The 20,695-nt window shown below is 50.2% G+C and overlaps 1 protein-coding gene across 1 annotated transcript in view; it reads right to left on the bottom strand.

Annotated features, from left to right (window-relative positions):
• Efcab6 (EF-hand calcium binding domain 6) overlaps positions 1-20,695 on the bottom strand; it is a 205,876-nt gene that overhangs the window by 40,629 nt on the left and 144,552 nt on the right. The window contains 4 exon segments of the mRNA XM_029569164.1: positions 3,228-3,383; positions 8,087-8,266; positions 13,942-14,060; positions 19,035-19,131. Of these exon segments, the coding sequence (XP_029425024.1) occupies positions 3,228-3,383; positions 8,087-8,266; positions 13,942-14,060; positions 19,035-19,131 (552 nt within the window).

The raw sequence follows: 20,695 nt of genomic DNA, 5'->3' as shown, positions 1-20,695 counted from the left end.
ATATAGAACTAAGGCAGGGTGGAGGGCAAGAGCAGAGGCGGGGGTGCACGCAATTCCTTCTCGAGCGTGATTGAAATGAGGTTGTCAAGCCAAAAGCTCTCCAAAGGAATTTGTGCAAAACCTATCTAGCTTAATATTTCCTCAAATAAAAATTCCATCTCAGTGTATGTCCCCACAAGGACGTCCACACCACGATGGAGGTCCCTTCCTGCTTCAATTTGGACAGGGAGGCAATTACTTTTAAATTCTAAAAGAATAAGCTGGGTAAAATCCCAGAGTTCCCTAAGAACATACAGGGCATTTATTAAAGATGTCAAGTAAATTGGAGTAAGGTTTCCTGACTTCAAAGCTCCCATTTCCTAGGCCGGGGAGATGACTCAGTCGGTAAAGTGTTTGCCTCACAGGAACAAGTTCAAGCTCACAGCCATGTTAAAAAAAATTGCTAGGTGTGGTGGCGTGTGCTTGTAATCCCAGGGCTGAGGAAGCAGAGGCAGGTGGATCTCTGGGACTTGCTGGGCAGTCAGCTTGGCAAGTTCCAGGCCAGTGAGAGACCCCCGTCTCACAAAAAGAAATGTGGATGGCACCTGAGGAATGCCACCTAAAGTTGTTCTCTAACCTGTACACACACACACACACATACACACACACTGCCATTTTATAATTAGATTCTTGGGGCCTCAACTCTCTGTCAGTCGGATGGGGGGCAAGTGTCAGAGTAGGACAGCTTGGACACTGGTGAGCCAGGGAGAAGCTTCTGGTGACTTAAAGATCTGCTTCTGAAGGCGGGCAGCCCAGAGCCAAGCTTTGCAAGTCGCAGCTGCAGAGCAGCCCTGCTTGCCTGTCGGGGCGGCTCACGTGACAGGGACACAAGGAAGGAGACAATCAGCACCGTTTCATCAGCCGCGGGAGGAGCTGGCAGTGCAGTATTAAAATGTAGTAATAAACCAAACGCATATGTGAGCCTAACGGTAGGATTTAGAGAAGTCTATTTTGGATCTGGAAAAGAATAATCTACATGTAATTACCAATAGTGAGATGTTTCTCATCAAGAGGTCTTTGAGAAGGAACAAGTGACTGAGCAATGGATCCTTATTAAGGTTTCAAAGCGCAAAAAAGTTGATCGCCCCCACTGAGAGTGGGATACAGAAACCGAAGCTTCACTGTGCTTTAACAAGACTCTCTCAGAGCCATTAGCTAATCATTTATGTCTGTTTTCCCATGATTTATTCATTGAATGCATATGAATTCCTATTCAACTGGAAATAGAGGGTTCTAAAGGAGGTCGGCATGGAGGTAGTGCAAGATGGAACAGTCCTCTCTCCACACTACACATGCACACACATACACACACAGGTACACACACACATGCATACGCACTAACACACAGGCACAATCACACATACCCATACTCACCACACACATGCAATGCATACACACCATACACAAGCACATACCACACACATAGGAACACACCAACACATATGCATACACACCACACACAGTCACACACCACACATATACATTCACACAACACCAAAAATACACATACACAAAATGCTTCACAAATATACATGCACACACCACAAACATGTACACATAGAACACAATACACACATCACACACATCATACATACTACACATACATCATACAAACACACAGACATGCATAGAACCCATGTACACTACACATACACATATATGTACACACATATGCATGTATAGAACACAATACACATACCACACACATACACACATACCACAAGCACATATACTACACACACATCACATACACACCATACACACATGCTCAACACAAACACGCACACAGAACACAATGCACACCACACACATAGCACACAGCACATATATGCACACACACATACTGGCGCTGGGCTTCTTGGGCTTACACAGTGAAGTAGCGCCTTCAACATATTAGGGACATGATCTTATTCCTAGGACCCCAGGCTCACACAAGCTAACAATCTGTCCGAGGGAGAATTTAAAAGCTCCAGACCGAAATGACAGGACATTCACGTCCCCTGCCCTTCTTAGACAGTTACTCCAAGAAGGACTCTAGAGAAAGGAGCGTGTGAAACACGGTGGGGGACGGACTGGGTGACACAGACTCGGCAGTGCTGCGCTCAGTCCAACAGTGAGAAACTGAACAAGCTGAACACCGTGTCTTTCCCTGGACCCAGCAGAGAACCAAGGTCCCCGGGGAAAATGTCCCTTTGAAATCTGGAAACACAGGCGCACACAGAGGCCGGAGCAAGGCCCAGAGGGAGGCTGAGGAGAAGGCAGGAGTCCTGTGCCCCAGAACATAAGGTGAGAGTCAAGCATGAAGACTACGGGAGAAACACTGGAAACCTTGGAAATGAGTCCGGTTCAACGGCACCAGGAGCTTCGGAAAGAACGGAGAGGCACTGCTAATGGGGTCGACGAGCTGAACACCAAAGACCACAAATAGGCTGTCAGGAAACCGAACATGCTGGGAAGGGACATCACAGTGAGGGGAAGCTGGGATTTCTCGGCACTGAGGACCCAGGACACTCAGCCAGCAGGAAGGGTGATCATGGGAGCCAGGAGGAAAGCACTATGCAGAGAGCAGACACCGGCCAGCCACCATCACATACATGGATTTGGGGTACAGACAGCCCAAAGTCAGGGCACAGCAGCACAGGGAATCGTGGAGTAAGCACCGTGTTTCTATGGGGTGGGAAGGGTGAGGGGTGGGGTCATCAGAGACAGTGGGGACCAAGACAAGCTCAGCTCTTCCCTGGAGGTCGACAGACATTGCCCATAAGAAACCAAGACACTACAAGCTGAGCCTGTCACTCAGACTCCAACCAAAGTGTGAAGAGCCCACCCCAAACTGATGACAGCTACAAATCACCATTAACCCAGAGAAGTCAGGCCAAGTCACATGTTCTCTGCTTCCCAACTGTCTGGGGTTCACAAGGACCTGGTCTAGCCCAGAAGCAGGTATAGGTTTGCTCCAGGTCAGAGGCAGTGTGAATGGACTCAGGAGAAGAGAGAACAATACACCAGCCTGTCTTCAGTTTCCACAGAGACCAACTTCATGTAGTCAGAAAGAAAATGAAGGGGAAGGGAAGCAGAGGGAGGGAAGAGGGGAGGGGAAGGGAGGGGAGGGAAAAAGAAAGGAAGGGAGGGAAGAGGAGGGGAAGGGAGGAGAGGAGAGAAAAGGAGGGAGAGGCAGGGCAGGGCACCTCTTCAGAAGGCCGAGGAGCTCCTCCTCCCTCATGGGACAGCCGCACCCCTGCAGCACCTTCTGCACTCTGCAGATGCCTGTGGTGCCCGTTTTGTCCTTGTCCAGGGCACTGAGTCCTTTGCTGATCTCTTCATAGTGGTCCACAAGTTTCTCCCTGGAAGAGAAAATCCCTCAGACACACAAAGCCAGGAAGACAAGCGATTCTCTGACACCCGGGCTTTGGGACCACTCTATAAGTGATAGCTTGGTCGCTCATCCAAGAACTAATTTGGAAGCTGCTTTGCAGGCCTGGTGTCACGTTTATGTGAAAAGGTGTCCCGGGGGAAAAAAAAAACAATAAGCCTCGGTCATCATCATTTTATCATTAGCAAAACCACATTAGGGAAACCACAGCCCTGTCTGTTTAGCAGAGTTGGTGCCTAAGGGATCCAAGAGTTTAAAAATACAAGGGTATGAGAGAAATGTGAACTGTGTTCACCCTCAATAAACGTTTGCTGTGCACCTGCTGTGTGCCATGCATTATGGGTGTCGGGCATACGAGCCTCACACAGACATCTTCAGCAGAACGAACAATCCAGAGTGGACTGAGTCAGCGGAGAAGACACATGTGCACAGCACAGGGTCAGGAGGAAAGAAAAGCTGGTGGGAGGAGCCACAAGCACCCACAATGGTGGCAAGATGCCCTTCTGAATGGTGCGGGCTGGCCTCACCGGGACACTAGCTGGCCACAGAGGAGTTTCCTGGGGACCCAGGGCAGAAGTGGAGCGGGGCAGTGAGCAAGGGCATGGACAGGTGTGGGTCCCATCTGTGCTGCAGACAAGGAGTCCTGCTGCTTCCACTTTTAAAAAAAGATTAGTTCATTTTTAATTAAAAATTTATTTGTGGGGCTGGAGAGACGGCTCAGCGGTTAAGAACACTGGTTGTTCTTGCAGAAGACCTGGGTTTGAATCCCAGCACCCACATGGCAGCTAACAACTGTCCTTAACTCCAGTCCCAGGGGATCCGACAGCCTCTTTTGTCCTCCTCGGGCATTGCACGACACGGGTGCACTTACCTACATGCAGACAATACACGCATACACATAAAAAAATAATACATTTTAAAAATTTATGTTTGCCTGCATTTATGTAAGTGTGCCACACGCATACAGTGACAGCGGAGGCCAGAAGAGGGTGTTGGGTCCCCTGCAACTGAAGTTCCAGATGGTTGTTAGCTGCCATGTGGGTGCTGGGAGCTCAACCCAGGTCCTCTACAAGTGGCCAGTGCTCTTAACTGCTGAGCCGTCTCTTCAGCCCCCATTTTATTATTTTAAATTGTGTGTACATGGGCCCGTATGTGGATGTGTGCACATGAGTACAGGTACTGTGAAGGCCAGAAGGGGGTGTCAGATCCCCTGGAACTGGAGTTACAGGTGGTTGTGAGGCCCACAGTGGGTGCTGGGCACTGAACGAAGGTCCAACAGTCTGTGCTCTGAACCACTGATCCATCTCTCTAGCCCATACCTCCTCCTTTGATGAGGAACTTGCTCTATTAGAACACAGACATCACCTCTGCCCCAGCTGACAAAACAGGATCTGGGCACCTCCCAGTGTGATGCCCCACAGACCTATGCATCCACCCTGCTGGGGCCTCTGCCCACTGGACAGACGAGGACAGGGTAGTGAGGACCTGACAGCAGCTGAGGACAAGATCAGCTGGCTCACAGCTGATTTTCCTGCAAACCATATTCCAGTCTCTACAGTTCAGGTCTTCCGGAAGATTCTTCTCTGACTTCCAAGACTGAGGCAGTAAGCAGGGCTTAGACGTGAACTCCCTCCAGTGGGCAAGGTGGCTTACTTGGTAAAGTGCTTGTCCTGCAAGTATGAGGACCTGTGATGGATCCTCAGAACCCATGGGTAAAAGCCGGGTGTGGTGAGATATGCTTGTAGCCCCAGCACTGGGAAGGAGAGGCAGGCAGATCCCTGGGCTTGTGGCCTGCCGGCCTAGCCTGATAGGCAACTCTTGGCCAGCTAGAGACTTTCTCTCGAAGAACAAGGTAGATAGTGCCTGAGATACAACACCTGAGGTTGACTCCTGGCCTCTTCATGCACACACACATGTGCATACCTGCACATGTACCCCTCACCTCCAGGTCCAGCATGGCATGTGGTGAACTAAGTCTAAATCTATCATCTCTGCTGTTCCAGGTCTCTGAGCATCTCCTCCTAACCCCCTGAGAAAAATGGCTGTCTGGTGGGCTCAGGTACCATCTTGGTTTCTGGTTATCCCTTAGGAGGAAGACCGGGCTGTCAGTTCTGACTGTTACACCTGTTCTGGTTCCCGTCCGTTGTCTCAGATGGGGGCTGCAGGGAGGGTAATGACTTGAGCGAACTTGGAAACAAACACAGAGCAAAGAAGTCAGGCACTCAGGAGAGGCAGGCTGCAGCAAGACATTTGGGGGCAGAGGAGTGCTTGGGTAAAGCATGTGGTCCTTGCTGGTCTCCATCTGGAATGGGCTTGTGACACTGGCGCCTGGACCAACTGAGTAGGCTGGCATCCCTGAATGCACACCAACAGCACTAGCTTTGGATGCCCTTACAGGTGTCCCCTGGGTCCAGCCCCAAGCTACAAAGCCCACTTGTCCTCACAATGATTCGACACCACTTAGTCCTTCAAAACGAAGCAAATGAAGGCAGAGAAAAATCAAAACAGTTTTTGGAGATACATATTTTTAGAAAATTGAGGCATTCAGCATCTCTTGGACTGGCTTCTGAGCAGCAATTATTTCCCTTTCAGAGTAAATATGTGCACAGAGTAAATGACGGCTTGGAGCACAGATCACAGAGCGCTGCCAAACAGAGCCGCTGTTGGCCCACACGATCAGCAGTGTTCTTCTGTGGTCCTGTCCCGCTCAGGTCTGGATGAGGGTGAGGAGGGTGCAGCCATCACCCTCAAGGCCCTCACCTTCCTGCTTCCAGGGCCCTGCTAGGTTTGAGCCCCACCACCCCCGCCCTGTATTCTCCACTGAGCCTGTGTCCTGTGCTGTTCACCGTGGCTTTTCTGGTTCCCAATCTTCAACTCATCGACACAGGCAAGAAGAGAGCCCGTCTGGAGAGTAAGGACACGTCTAAGAAGACTTTGCTTCATCTTTACATGTATCTGTGGTACTCCTAGCAAAATGAACACCCCTCAAGTTCAAGAAAAGTATAAAACCATCCCTTTAATTTGCCTACCAATCTGAGCAGTTTCAGAAGGCCAGGTATGCAGAAGAGCAGTCTGTATTTAATGATTCCTACAAGCTAATATTGTGTGTGTGTGTGGGGGGGGTGTGTATACATACATATGCACGTGTGCAGGCCAGGGGACAACTGTGGCCAGTATTCTTTAGGAGTTGTCCACCTTTCGCTTTATTTTTATTTTTGTGACAGGGTCTCTCACTGGCCTAGAACTCTCCGAGGAGGCTAGACCAGCTAGCCAATGAGTTCTGCCCCCCTCCCCACCATGCTGGGATTACAAGCACACACTGCTGTGCCTGGCTCAAGCTAGTTTGTTTTAGAAAACAGCTGATCGTGTGTTTGCCTTCTTTGTTAAGACAATACCACGGAGGCAGGAGGACAGGCGCGTGCTATCCTGACACTGGAAACACACCACCACACAATACGCAACTCTTCAGCTCAGCCCTGCACTCCCACAGTCACCAGCGCTGAGGGGAGACCCAGCACCATGCAGCAGGGCGAGGAGCCTCATTACTCACACGTGGCGGGACAGAAGCGAAGACGCTCGAGGGTAATGAGGCCAGTCCTGTCTGGTAAGGATAAATTCCACTTTTACATCAGTGTGTGGCAGATTTGATTTATACCAATCTTGCACATATTTCACACTGGATTCCACAAACTCAATTCTCAGCCCGCAGTGTCTGTGGAGCACTAACTTCAACAGGATGCAGGGCTGCAGACCTTGCCTCTTAAACACACTTCATTACTGGGCTCAGTCCACGCCTGAGGCTTTCTTGTTTTTCAGGAATTCATCAGCAGCTGCGCAGTGGGGTGAGGACAAGAGCTGAGTCCCACTGCTTGAGGACAGGCAGGTGCAGCCACACACCGCTAGGAACAAGAGGAGCCAGAGCCACCTGTGTAGGGGAGGGAGCAATGGGAGGAGGCGGTGGTGGATGGTGACCTGGGGACTGCCAAATATCTCAGTGGCCATCAGGGGCTCTGCAGGGAACCCACAGAAAGAGGTTTAAACAGAAAACAGCCCCATGCTGTCCAAATGCAATGGCTGGCCTCCACACAGCCTCTCCTGGTCCTTGAATAAGCATTTGCTGCCATCATTGTGGCTCCAGTCCGCATTCCGCATACATTTCAAAACCTCGGCCTATTGGCCCATCACCACAAACACTCCCTAGGCTTCCAGCAATAAATCCAATGGGCAGACATCAGGTTGCATTCCTGGGCCATGGTCTACAAAGTGGTCTTGGGATTGGAAGAGGTTCCTTTTGCTGATATCAAAGGCATGCTGGGGGGGGGTCACCCCTTGCAATTCTAATTGGTTCTAAGCAGTGAGTTAAATCATGTCCACTCATGCGCACATGCACTCATTCAACAGTCTGTACATGGCACCTACAGGGTTCCAAGGCACCTGGGAAAGCCACAGACACCGTACGGTGCCTGCATTCTTGGTGGGCCAGGCACCATGCAGGACACGACCAGGCAATGTTCAAGTGGGAGCTACAAACTATGAAGGGATGTGTGAAACCGTGACTGGGGAGGTAGGGCACGGGTGACTGCTAAGTACTGCAGTTCTTTGACAAGAGTAGTTTCTAGGCTCCACAGCAGACACACCCGGCTGCCGTCCAGGCCCTGTCAGTGACACACCTACCTGTCAGTCATCTGTTGCAGCTCCTGGATCTCTTCCTGGACCTGCTTGGGCTTTGTGAAGTGACCCAGGAAGTTGAAATGGTCTTCCTTGTAGGGCCGGTGGACCTTTGGCAAAGAGCAAACGCCAAGTCTCTGCAGAAACTCTTGGTACGCGATGCAGCCCCTTCCCTCTGTATCATTGCTTCAAAAGCAAAAGCAAATGCTGCGGTCAGTGGTGGGAAAGGTGGGCGGGTGCTCAGGGCCATGACCACACCCATACTGTTACACCTATACTGTTGGGTGAGTTCTCTTTGCCAGGCACAGGCGGCCGGGCAGACCAGAACCCCCAGGTGACCGACAGGCAGGTGACCTGCCCTAAGAGAATGCACCCAAGTCACACATCTGTCACATTTGTGGCAACACAGTTGGCAACCCCAGAAAACTGAAACCCCCTTTCCAAACATTCAGTTGTCCTTTTAAAACTCAGCACCTACATGTAAATGGAACTATGCTGAGGGTTAGAGAAAGCCTTCGCAAAGCACATTTCATCTTGAAGCTGTGGCAGATGAATACCACTTGATTCGAGGATGGTAAAAGCCCCATTTCCACTCTGAAGAGATGTGGCTTGCACATACCAAACCAGAGAGCCCAGAAGGAAAACAAGATAAGAACTGAACAGTGTGCCTTTTAAGTCATTTTCTATTATCAAGATTTTTCTGAATTATAGTTCATTAAAAAGGAGTAATGGAGGGTTTTTATCTCTTGATGCTATTCACGTAGAATAGGATTGCTTCAATAAAATTTTAAGGCAAATTGCCCATTTTCTTTTTTCTTTCAAAAAGGCATTTGTTTTTACAGAAGGATCTTGGTCCACACTAATCCGAGACAGAGTGGCATGGCAGACCTGACTTTCCCCAGATGAACCCAGAACTACAAGGAATGAGTCTTCTATTTAAACCATCTTGCAAACCTGATTCCCCACAGTGGGGATGCTGTTGTGGACACTGCTGGTTCTCTGGCACCACTGTAGGGTGCAGAATCCAAGGAGCCCTTTAGAATGGTTTCAGAGCCCCAGGTCACTTGGCACACTGCACCCAGCCAATGAGGCGGACTCTGTTTTCCTGAGGTGGAGGGGGCATGCTCCTCCTCACAGGTGGGGGCAGAAGAAGAGGGTAAGCAGCTTGAGGGAGGGTGTTGCTCTTGTGTTCATATGTGCAAGGATGCCAGGAGTCAGAGGCAGCCATCCTGCCCCAAAGCCAGTGGGCCTGCCAGGACACCTATGGGAGCCACCTCCTGGTCTCCCTTTGCCCTGTGGACCTAAAGCTTCTCTCTGCAGGTAGTTGTCTCTGCTAGAGGTGTTAAGCTCCCAGACAAAACAACAGGGGCCTGGTGACCTGGTAATACCTTGCCAGCTCTGGGCTTGGTCCTCCCTGGACCACGGCAGCCCTTCCTGGCAGAGGCTGAGTATCGTGGCATGGCAGCATTGTTGTCGCTTATGAACTGTCCACAAGCCTTTCCAGGTGTGTGTGATTAGCACAACCGTCACACTCAAAGACCAGAAAGAACAGCCTGCCTCACCTGTGACTCTTGCTTTTAAAACAAAGCACAAAGGGGCCTGTGCCTAGCAAGCAGACTCTGCCTACCTAGCCTGTGTTACCAGAGTGATTTAACATGTAAGTCAGTCAAGACATCCCTAACAAACTCCTAGGGGTCCCCATTGCCACAGGAGGCCAACTGCTGAGGAAACCTCTCTAACCTCCCAGGTCTAACATCCCATGATCCTGGCCTTCCTTAAATTCTTGGGGGCTAGTGAGGGGCTGTTAATGCTTATGGGGACCCCCAACCAAGTTTGCATTTGCTGTTGCTGTCTGTAAGCTGGTGGGGGGGGCCTCCACCTGTCCTAAGTTCCTATGTAAAGGTCATGTCTCCTGCAAGATGGCCAGTGTCCTGGGCTGCTGCTATGTCTGATCACCTGCTCCCAGCATCCAAAGCCCTTCGGGAAGGCTTTTGACAGTCATGTGACTTTCCTGAGTGTGGAGCCCTCAAAGAGGCAGTGCCCCTCAGTCCCCAGCACAGATTCCTCGCAGCCCTCTCTCCGTCGTGACACTTGGCTGAATGAAAAGGCACTTCTTAATTACTTCATTAACGGAGATCACAAACAGGCTCTTCTGGTTGCGAAGGCACAGAAGAGCAGATTGCACAGTCACAACGAAAATACTGTTATGAATGTGAATAATAAGAGAGTTAATTCAGCCTACATAACCTCACCCTTCATTATATAATCCTCTGTGTAACATTAAAAAAATCAACTTGCCTATAAAGGTTGAATTTTAAAATGGCTCAGCAACAGATGTGCCAGAGGCAACGTGCTCATCAACAGGCCCCACAAAAGCTTGTATTTGCATATAGCCAGGGCCATTAATTTATGATATAATCAGGTGACTGCCCATTCAGTGCATACACAGCAACTCCGCTGTACATGGAATTTACATATGTGCACATCCATCACTCAGTAAGCTTTACCAAGAGCCTTGGTTGTTCATGCTCAGTTTGGACACTGGTTCTTGCATGTTGCTGGAGTTTCTTTGAATACCACTGGCCCCAGAGGTAAAGGTGTATTTAGGGGGCATGGGGTAAGTCCTAAAGATGACTTGGACTATGTGGCAGAGGAAAGTGGAAGCCCTGTGTAGCTGGGATGGGAGGTACCATCTTGGAGGGTGGTCTGATGGCTCAAACAGACACTCTTCAAATGGAAAGGAGTCAGCTGCCTGAGCGGTGCCCAGTGGGCAAGTACAGGTCCTGAGACAGCCTCTGCAGTCTCTGTCCAGGCCCAAGCTGTTTATTCTCCAAGCCTCGGTGCTCCAGCCTTGCATGGAGCCATAGGGGACTGTCTTCACAGCCACTCGTACCTGTGACAAGTCTCCATGTGGAGCCTCAGGGGTGACACACCTCCACAGGGAGCCTCCTTCAGAGACAGTGCTAAGCTCTGCCCCTGTGGCCCTACCCTGGCCAATCCACTTCTCTCTGCTGAAGCCCCTGCTCACTCAGACTCCACCTTGAGGTATATCCCCTCTGATGTTGCCTAGCTGTCATCTGAGGAGGGTGTCTGGGCTCTGCCTTGACTAAGAACAGGAGTTGTGACCTACAGCATGGCTCCTTTTCAGGCTTCTCTGTTCTATTTGAATACTGACACACAGCACCCACACTGTGAATCAGCCTTATATCTGAGTCCTGATATAATGTAGGCTCCTGTCAGGACCAAAGCCCTCTCAGCTTGTGGCTGGGTAGCCTGGTTGGTGCACAAACTAGAGGGCTGCCACAGACTCCCCTGGCAGCTTTCCTGCAGTCTCTTCTCGTCCATGCACCTTCATAACATTTTCTTCATCGCTTTCCAGCAAAGGTTTCAGAGTCAAATGAGCTGAATCCCACCCGATGGAGTGGCCAAGAGGAAGCACTCAGAAAGCAAACGCAGCCCCAGGAGATGGCTCCAAGCTATGGCAAAGTGCAGTGAAGCTATACCCGTGTCTGTTGACCCCCTGCTGGTCCAGGCTGAGAGCTTAGGCTCTTCCCATATAAGCAGGATGTCCTCAGAAGCTTCCAGAAGCTTCTGCTCATGGACTGCCCTTCCCCCATCCCTGGCTTCTTGATGGCTGTTGGTTCAGACTCAACTCATGACCTCACTACAGCTGCTGTGTGCATGCTGAGGGCAGAACTGCCTTTCAGATGGCCCAAGCCCAGTCAGGGTTGGACACAGGCTCTCCAAAGTTACTCCAAAGTGACCATAGGAATGGGCATGTTTTTCACACGGTGAGGGGTCCTCGGGTCCCCCAAAATCTAGCCCACAGGCTGCTCCTGAGAGCGCAGGCTCCCAGCTCCAGAACTGGTGTCAGTGGGCAGTGCGCTTTGTTCCTTCAACCACCGAGAGCCTCTGCCAGGATCCATCTGATCCTGTCAGCCAGTCTCTGCATCACAGCCTAGGCCTGGGCCAACCTGGGCAATGGTGGTGGGCAAAGGCATGGCACTCCAGGACCAGAACCTCAGAAGCCCACATGTGCATCAGGTAATCCCCACCTGCTGGGGTGAGCACCCCACAAAGGCGGCAAGGCAGGCTGCTACCCAAGAGCTGCCGGACCCTCCTTACTCTTGGAAGGGGAATGTTCTCAAGACCCATTAGCATACTACAGAGTTTGGATGAGTAAGGAAACAGAGGTATTGTGCTGCTGAGATTTAGGGCCAATTTATTAATTCACTTCCACAGCATAAACCAGGCCCTTCCAGAATAACTCACAGCCCTAACAAGTGCGCTTCACAGGTCTGAATAAGTGCTGTGTGAATAATGGATGCTGAAAATGCTTTCCATCTACGTCCTGTCGTGTTTTCTGAGAGTCAAATTTTCAGAAGACCACATCACTTTCCTCTCTGCTTCTGCCCCCTGGTTTGGGGGTCTTCCTACCCTGTCCTGACATCACTGGGACCTGCCCAGACTCCCTGAGCTGATGGAAGGTCACATGGGCCCAGCTGCTCCAGACTTCCTGGACCACTTTCCTCATGCTGAGTCAGTCCAAGGAGAACCTGTCTCATTGCTGTTTTGGGGTGCAGCCTGGTGTTCGGACAGCCAGCAGGGGAGGCTATGAAACCTCATGTGGCTCTCCTGTGCTTACCCTTCCCAGGACCTCTGTGCCCCACCCTGCTGCTCCAAGGAGGTCCAATAAGATGGCAGGAAGAGGTCAGAGTCCTGCTGGGGACAGTGCTGGTAGTTCCTGTTCAGTGCTGACTGGGACTCTAGAAGTTTCCATGGCAGCATCAGTGGTACCTGGCTGGGCTAGGATATGACTCTCCTTGGGGTGGAGGCAGCTTTCTCACATGCAGAGACATCTGATTTCCTCTGGACCCTGGTGCTAGGGTGAGGAGTGGAGATTGGAGGTCTGTGTATAGCCCCCCTCCTCCACTGCTCCCTCATCTCCTGGTCTCTGAGTGGTGCCACAGTCCCCTTGGGCTTTCAGCCTCTCAGACACTTCTGTTTTCATTCCTTGAATGGAATCCTGGTGTCTGTTCCCACTGGACACCAAGGGACCCACTCCTGGATCTTCCTTACCCTCAACTACCCCTCCTCTGGGATAATGCCCATGTGGTAGGCACTGCCAGGAGCCCTCTACCTTTGTCCTTGTCCCCTCGGACATTCGGAGCCCAGGTCCCCATGTAGGAACTCCACGTTGCATGTGTCAATTAGACAGAAAACAACCCACCAGGTTCTGAACCCAGTCAACGTTTCAGCCTTCTGCCTGTCAGGTGAGATGCTGAAGGTGGCGCACACCGACTGAGCACACGCCCAGTGGGTGTGCTGCTGAGAGGACACGTGATGCTGGTGCACACATCCTGAAGGTGGCGCACACCGACTGGTGAGCACACGCCCAGTGGGTGTGCTGCTGAGAGGACACGTGATGCTGGTGCACACATCCTGGGGACACCAGGGGTGACAGCATGCCACAAAGAAAGACAGAAGCAGAAATCAGAACCACATGGCACCGTTAGGGTGCTTGAAGCTTAGGCATCCACACAGGAAATAAGACAGGGGCCTGGTTCAAAACAGTCACAGCATTTGAAAAACGGCACCTACATTAGATTCTATTTCCAGTGTGAAAGCCCTTCGAAACAACTCCAAGTTCTCAAAAGTTTGGTTATTTCCTTCCTGAACTCTGGGCTCTGCAAACCTCGGTCCAGTACTGCTGGTCAGGCACTGCCCGGTACTTCATATTCCTGAGGATCAGCATGCCCACCACCGCTGCTTTTCACCAGGATCCAGGTTGCCACAGAGACCCATTCCCAGACCCCGCTGACCCCTGACCATCAGGAGGCCCCTCTTGCCAACACACTTACCTTTCCCAAAGCTTCTCGAATTCTCTTGGGGTGAGGGGGATGTCAAAGCCATACAGAGCATTCTTAATGTCCCTTGGCTGGAGAATGCCATTTCCCTTGTTATCCGTTTCTACGAAATTCTACGACGGAAGATGGTGTTCAGTAACACAGCAGAAAGGGTCATCAGCAGTCAGCGTATGGAACACCCTGACAAGTTTCTCTTCCCACCCACCAACTTGAGTACTATTTATTTATTTTTATTTCTGTGGTGTCAGGATGTGGGGGCTTGGGAGGCCAGAGGTCAACTCAGGGTCATTCCTCTGGTGCTATTTTGTACTTCAGACTGGGACCTGGGGCTTGTCGATTCAGCCAGAAACCCTCAGGAAGCCTCCTGGCCCTGCCTCCTCCAGCACTGGGATGACAAACACAGACCACTGTGCCCATGTGAGTGCTGGGGATCAAGCCCAGGCCCACATACTTGCAAGGCAGGCAGTTTACCAACGGAGCTGTCTCCCTAGTCTCCAGCAGTTTCTTCTGGAAATGGAGTTAAAAATTTGAGTGTGTGGTGGTGCATGGTGCCCACAGAGGCTAGACAAGTTGTCAGATCCCTGGAGCTGAAGCTACGAGTGGCTGTGAGCCATCTGACGTGCTGGGAACTGAACTGATTCTCTGCAACAGCAGGAACCACTCGTGACCCCCAACCCGTCTTTCCAGACCTTTTTTACATGAAATTTGGCTGCACACCAGCTGATGACAATGTATCCACAAACACAGGAGATATGGTTCTGGTGGTAAAGCATTCACCTAACATGCACAAGGGCCTGGGTTCAATCTTAAGCACAACAAAACTTTAATAGGTAAAGATGTACTCATACGTTAGAAAGGTGTAGAATATCTCAGGACAGACAGACAGACCACTGGGCAGCACGAGGTGCTGAGAGACCCCAAGGGTGGAGTGTAGGATGGAAACACTGAAATACAAGGACACATGGCCATCACGCCTCCCGACCTGTGGACATCGAGCCACAGGTTAGGAACTGAATGTGGAGGTTGGAACTGAAGCTCTTTAAGAGAACAGAATAATTTCACAAAATCCAGGTAAGGCTGGATTTCAAGGGCGTCTATAGAGAAATTCCAATAACCTTGACTAAAAATAGGGCTGAAGCTGGACTTGGTGGACACAGGCTTGTAATGCCAGTGCCTCTGAAGGCTGGGGCAGGTGGGACACAAGTTCAAGGCCTGCCTGGGCTACAGACTGAGTTCAAGGTCAACTTGGGCAATTTAGTGAGACCTGTTTCAAAACACAAAGTAAAAAGCAATCTAGGGACAGACTTAAATGGTAGAGCACTTGCCTACTGTGTGTGGCAGTCAACATTCAGTCCCTAGTATAAGAAGAAGAAAAAGGGGGCTAGAGAGATGGCTTAGTGGTTAAGAGCAGTGGCTGCTATTGCATAAGACCCGGGTTCAAATTCCAGCACCCACATGGTGGCTAACAACCATCTGTAACTCCAGTTCCAGGGGCTCCAACTCCCTCTTCTGGCCTTTGCAGGCATTGTGTGACACAGGTGCACTTACATACATGCAGGCATAACACACACATAAACTAAATAACAAGTAAAAGAAAAAAAGAGGAGGAGGAAGAGGAAGGGGAAAGGGAGGAAGGAGAGAGGAGGAGGAAGAGGTAGAGGAGGAAGAGGAGGAGAAGAAGAGGAAGAGGAAGAGGAGGAAGAGGAAGAGGAGGAAGAGGAGGAGAAGAAGAGGAAGAGGAGGAAGAGGAAGAGGAGGAAGAGGAGGAGAAGAGGAAGAGGAGGAAGAGGAAGAGGAGGAAGAAGAGGGGGAGGAGAGGGAGGAGGTGGGGGGAGAAGCTTCTATTTCTCAAAAGACAGATAACAAAGCAGGAGGGTGGGAAGGAGAGCTTTGCATCATGCATCCCTCCTCTGAGGCTGTGGTGAGGCACAGGGGTAGAATGATTGTCTAGCATGCCCGAGGCTCTGGGTTCTACTCCCAACACTTCCAAAGAAAAAAAATTTTTAAACTTTAAAACAAACTAGTATCCAGACCCAGTAAGACAGACAACGTAATATGAAGCCTGTACAAACAAACATAGCAAGCATTTACTGTACGTAGTCGGGTTAAGTTGCATTAACCTGACTACAGAGATGCCAAAGGGAAAGGTGATCAGTCTCATCAATGACCAATAAAATGCAAGTGGAGACTGCAAAGAGATTCGACGCCACCCCACTGGAGCAGAAAACCCCAGTGGGAGGGGACCAGCACTGTGTGGAGTGGGAGCAAAGTCCAAAGCATGTCCTGTCTGGTCCCTTGCAGAAGAGCGCTGACCACAGGCCAAGATGACTCTCCCTCCATTCAGATGGAGGTCACATGCTGGCTCTGATGAATCTGCTTAAGTTACATGTTTCATTCTGTCTACTCCACAGTAGAGTCACAGCTTAGGAAACAACCGAGCCTGCAGCCTGGGCCTGGCGTTAGAGACCCTGGCAGTAGTCACACAGTGACAGCCTGCAAACACCAGAACAAACTGAAAAACGAACAATTCCTATGAGTCCTGTACAGACTGAGATCGGAGGCGAGCCATCACCCCCAGGGCTGGAGAGGCAGGCAAAAGTGAGAATCACAGCTTGTCAGGGCACAGGGAGGGTAGAAGCCAGAAGAATCCCTCCTAACTCATTCTGTGAGCACAGGGCCAAAGCAGAGAGGCCAAAAAGAAACTCCAGACCCATCACATGAACACAAGTGTGAAGACCCTCAAGGAAACATCTGCCAACTGAGCCAGCCCCAGTGGAGAAGAGTCTGTGCTTTGAGCAGGCAGGATTTCTAATACAAGCGGGTTCAGCGGCCAAAAACCCTTCAGTGCTATCTAACCCACCAATGGAGCCACATGACCATTTTGAACATGCAAAAGCACCATGTGACAAAACCCAACCCTCATGGATGACAGTAACTCAGCAAACTAAGATGAGGGTGTCCTTAGTTCAATGAGAGATGTCTACCAGAGGCCAGAGGCTGGCACTGCAAAAGAGAATCTAGAAGTTTCCCACTAAGAGCAGAGCCGCCGCAGCTGGTGGGATTGGGAAGCTGTGGGTACACTGAGAGGGAGGACCACAGTGAGGAGAAGGGCAAGAAAGTGGGTGAAGTCCTGCCCCGGTGAGCCACAGCCCACAACTGGGAAGAAAGAGCCAACAGGTTGGTGACCAAACGGAACACAGCAGAGGCGTCCTTCAGGGTAGCGCAAGAACCATCCATCCAGCATGCAGCTTAGAACTCCTTTCCAGAGTGAATGTGCTGTACTCTCGGTACTCCACGTCCCAGGTTCCAGGTCTGCATCTTCTGTGTGCTTATCCCATGGTTCAGCTATTGTCACCGTTGGGCTGGGTACCCGTGACTCAGGCTGTAGTTACAACTTACTCAACTACTTGTAGACAGCATGGGCCTTGGAAGTGTGTGGCCTAGAATTTCGGCCAGGCAGGAAGAAACAACTCTTTCAGCTGCATGTTCATACTAGTGTGAAATTACCAATGACATTTCTCAAGAGTTTTCATTTAAAGCCTTCATCCTCACCAAGCCTGAGTTGATGCCAGGAACCTCTCCATGGAATACCTAACAGTTTCTCACTGTTGTGCCCAGCAGTGTCAAGGAAAATGAGTATTTAGCTGGGAATTAAAGTGATTCTTTTTTTTTTAATGAAAGATAGCAGCTATGTCTTAGTTTTATTTAAAAAAACAAAAACAAAAACAAAAAAAAAAAAAAAAACACTGTTGGGGCTGGAGAGATGGCTCAATAGTTAAGAGCACTAGCCAGCTGCTCTTGCAGAGGACCTGGGTTCAGTTCCCAACTCCCACATGACAGCTAACAGTCATCTGTAACTCCAGTTCCAGGGTATCTGATACCCTCTTCTGACCTCCATGGGCATTTCAGGACACAGGTGTTTTTATATGCAATGCAGGCAATACACTCATACACATAAAATAAAAATAATAAATAAAATATTTAAAAGAACAAGCTTGATGTATTTGAGAATCAGAAGGAAACCTAATCTCTCTCCCTTTCATGTCTCATATAGACCAGGCTGGTCTCAAACTTGCTTGTTTGAGATGACCTTGAACTGAGTCCTCCTGCTCCCTCCTCCCTAGTGCTGGGATGACATGCCTGACTTTTATTGTTGTTGAGACAGGTCTCCCTGCAGCCCCAGCTGACCTGGAACTCAGTCTGTAGACCAGGCTGACCTCAGTCTCACAGAGGTCCACCTGCTTCTGCCTCCTGAGTGCTGGGATTAAAGGCGTGTGCCACCATGCCCAGCTTCTTTAGGTTCTTTGAGGCAGGGTCTTCCTCAGTTCCTATGTAACTCAGTCTGGCTGTGAACTTGCAGATCTCACTGCCTTGGCCTTGAGCACTAGGATGACAGGTGTGTCAGTTCCTTTTGTCATAGCTGTGTATGTACATACACAGTGCACATGTGGAGGTTAGAGGTCAAATTGCAGGACTCAGTTCTCTCCTCCCACCATGTGGGTTCTGGGGATTGAACTCAGGTCATCAGGCTTGGCAGCAAGTGCCTTCACCTGCTGAGCCATCTCACAGGCCCCTCTTATTATATCTTTAAGCAACTTTAATAACAGCTAAAATCTCAAAGAGTAGAATTAGTTCTTAGAGCCCATTTTCCTCAGTTGTGAAAAGTAGAGGTGGAATGTTCTAGGTTTCTATAAATGTATAGTCTCTATAAATAATAATAGAAATCATCAAGTAACCGAATCATAACCACAAAACCAAGGCCTTTCAGAGTGTTGGGGAATGCAGGGAGTCAGTACAATAGGCACCAGGCACCACTTCCCACACACAGTGGGCACCCAGCACTGCTCCCCCCCCAACAGTGGGCACCCAGCACTACTCCCCCCCCCGCGGGCACCTGGCTCTGCTTCCCTCCCCACACAGTGGGTACCCAATGCTGCTCCCTCCCCCCAACAGCAGGCACAGGATGCTGCTGCCCCTCCCCACCCTGCCCGCTCACAGCTCTGGCCAGTGGGGATCAGCAAAGCACCTTGAATCACAGAAATGGCTTTCTTCTTTCAACGGATGGAAGGGGATAATCACCTTCTTACCTTGGACAAGTCCGCCCATCTGGTTTGGGCCTTGATAAATAGATACTGCTGAGCCTGTTCACAAGCTAGCTCCAATTCTGCAAGTTTCTGTTTGCATCTTAAAAGAAAAAACAGCTATGTTTAAATGTAATGGGCTTAGGACTCTCCCAGGGGGCTCCCTGCCCCCAGCTTCAAATATGCCATTAAAATCCGTTCTTTTACACCTGGTCTAACTTAATCATTAAACACCATCTTATTTCCCCAGCTGTGCAGCAGAAGGAGCTGCTGAAACTTTCTAAGTCTTGGTCTAGTTTCAGATTTTAAGAAATGCTGAAAAATTGTTGAACGGCTCTTTTCTTTTTTCTTTTTTAGTACACAAAACTCACAGGGCTCATTTATTCTCAGAGGGTTTGGAAAAAAATAATAATATAACATTAAGTGTCTTAGGGAAGAAACAACTAACCATTTTTAAGTTTGAACTTGCAAGCTGTGAGAAAGCAGATTGGTAACAGCAGGGGCACTCTTCAAGAGTACAGTAGTCAGATTTCCCAGTTCGTTTTTAAAGATTTATTTCACTGTTTTTAGTTATGTGTATGTTGTGGGGGGAGAATGAACACATGAATGCAGGCGCCCTCAGAGGCCAGAGGAGTTGGGTTCCTAGATCTCGAGTTACAGGCAGTTGTGAGCAGCCATGTGGGTGCTGGGAAGCAAACTCCAGTCCTCTGTAAGAGCAGTACACGCTCTTAATTGCTCGGCCTCCCCCTCCCCCAGCTACTTTTCAAAGGTTAGGCTTCTAGGATTCAAAGATGATGACAGTTCTATTAAATTTGCTTACAGACAAGGGACACTTTTTAAGACACTTTAAAAAGACCATTCTGCTGGTCCTACCAGGGCCTCCAGGAGGCACTATGGTGGCTGTCCTGGAGGAATCGGCAGCCTGGGCTGTTCTGTCCACTAGAGCCTTCAGGGGCTGTGCCTCACCTGGCTCCCCTCTACCTGCCTCCTGGCCTGGCCGACCCTCCCTCGCCTCCCTCCGACTCTTCCTCTCCTCCCTCCGACTCTTCCTCTCCTCCCTCCGACTCTTCCTCTCCTCCCTCCGACTCTTCCTCTCCTCCCTCCGACTCTTCCTCTCCTCCCTCCGACTCTTCCTCTCCTCCCTCCGAGTCCGGTGTCTGGCACTATCCTGGATGCCGTCGCCCCTTGGAACAGTACCACCTCTTCATCCTCACCCGTTGTTGTGTGCCATCTCTCCAACTGCCTACCCAACTCCTCAGAATTTCAGAACTTCAAGGGTGGGGAAGGACCCCCAGCTCTGCCACGCCACCCCCTGTGGCTGTGGCCCCCACGGGGGTCTGGGAAGGCTGGCAGGGTTGTTTTATTTTCTCCATTTTGGCTTGAAGGGACTGAAGCCCAGTGAGATACTGTGGAGCACAGCTCACCTCCCCGGGCTGGCCCCATGCAGCATGAACAGCAGCTTTCCTCAGCCTCAGCCTCTGTTGCCGTGTTATAAAGCAACAGTTTTGACCTGAATTACTTTAAGTGCCAAGATGGAATGACTCTACATCTTGTTTACGCAAGTAAACAACCACCATCTGCCTGCACACCAGGAGGCACAAACTGATAAATAATTTATTCGTACCAATAAATAGCACCTGAAAATACAGGAGGCTTATAGAAGTGCC

This window comes from Nannospalax galili, unplaced genomic scaffold (assembly GCF_000622305.1).
Source record: "Nannospalax galili isolate Female #2095 unplaced genomic scaffold, S.galili_v1.0 scaffold180, whole genome shotgun sequence".
NCBI lineage: Eukaryota > Metazoa > Chordata > Mammalia > Rodentia > Spalacidae > Nannospalax > Nannospalax galili.
This window is presented reverse-complemented; position numbering and strand designations above follow the sequence as displayed.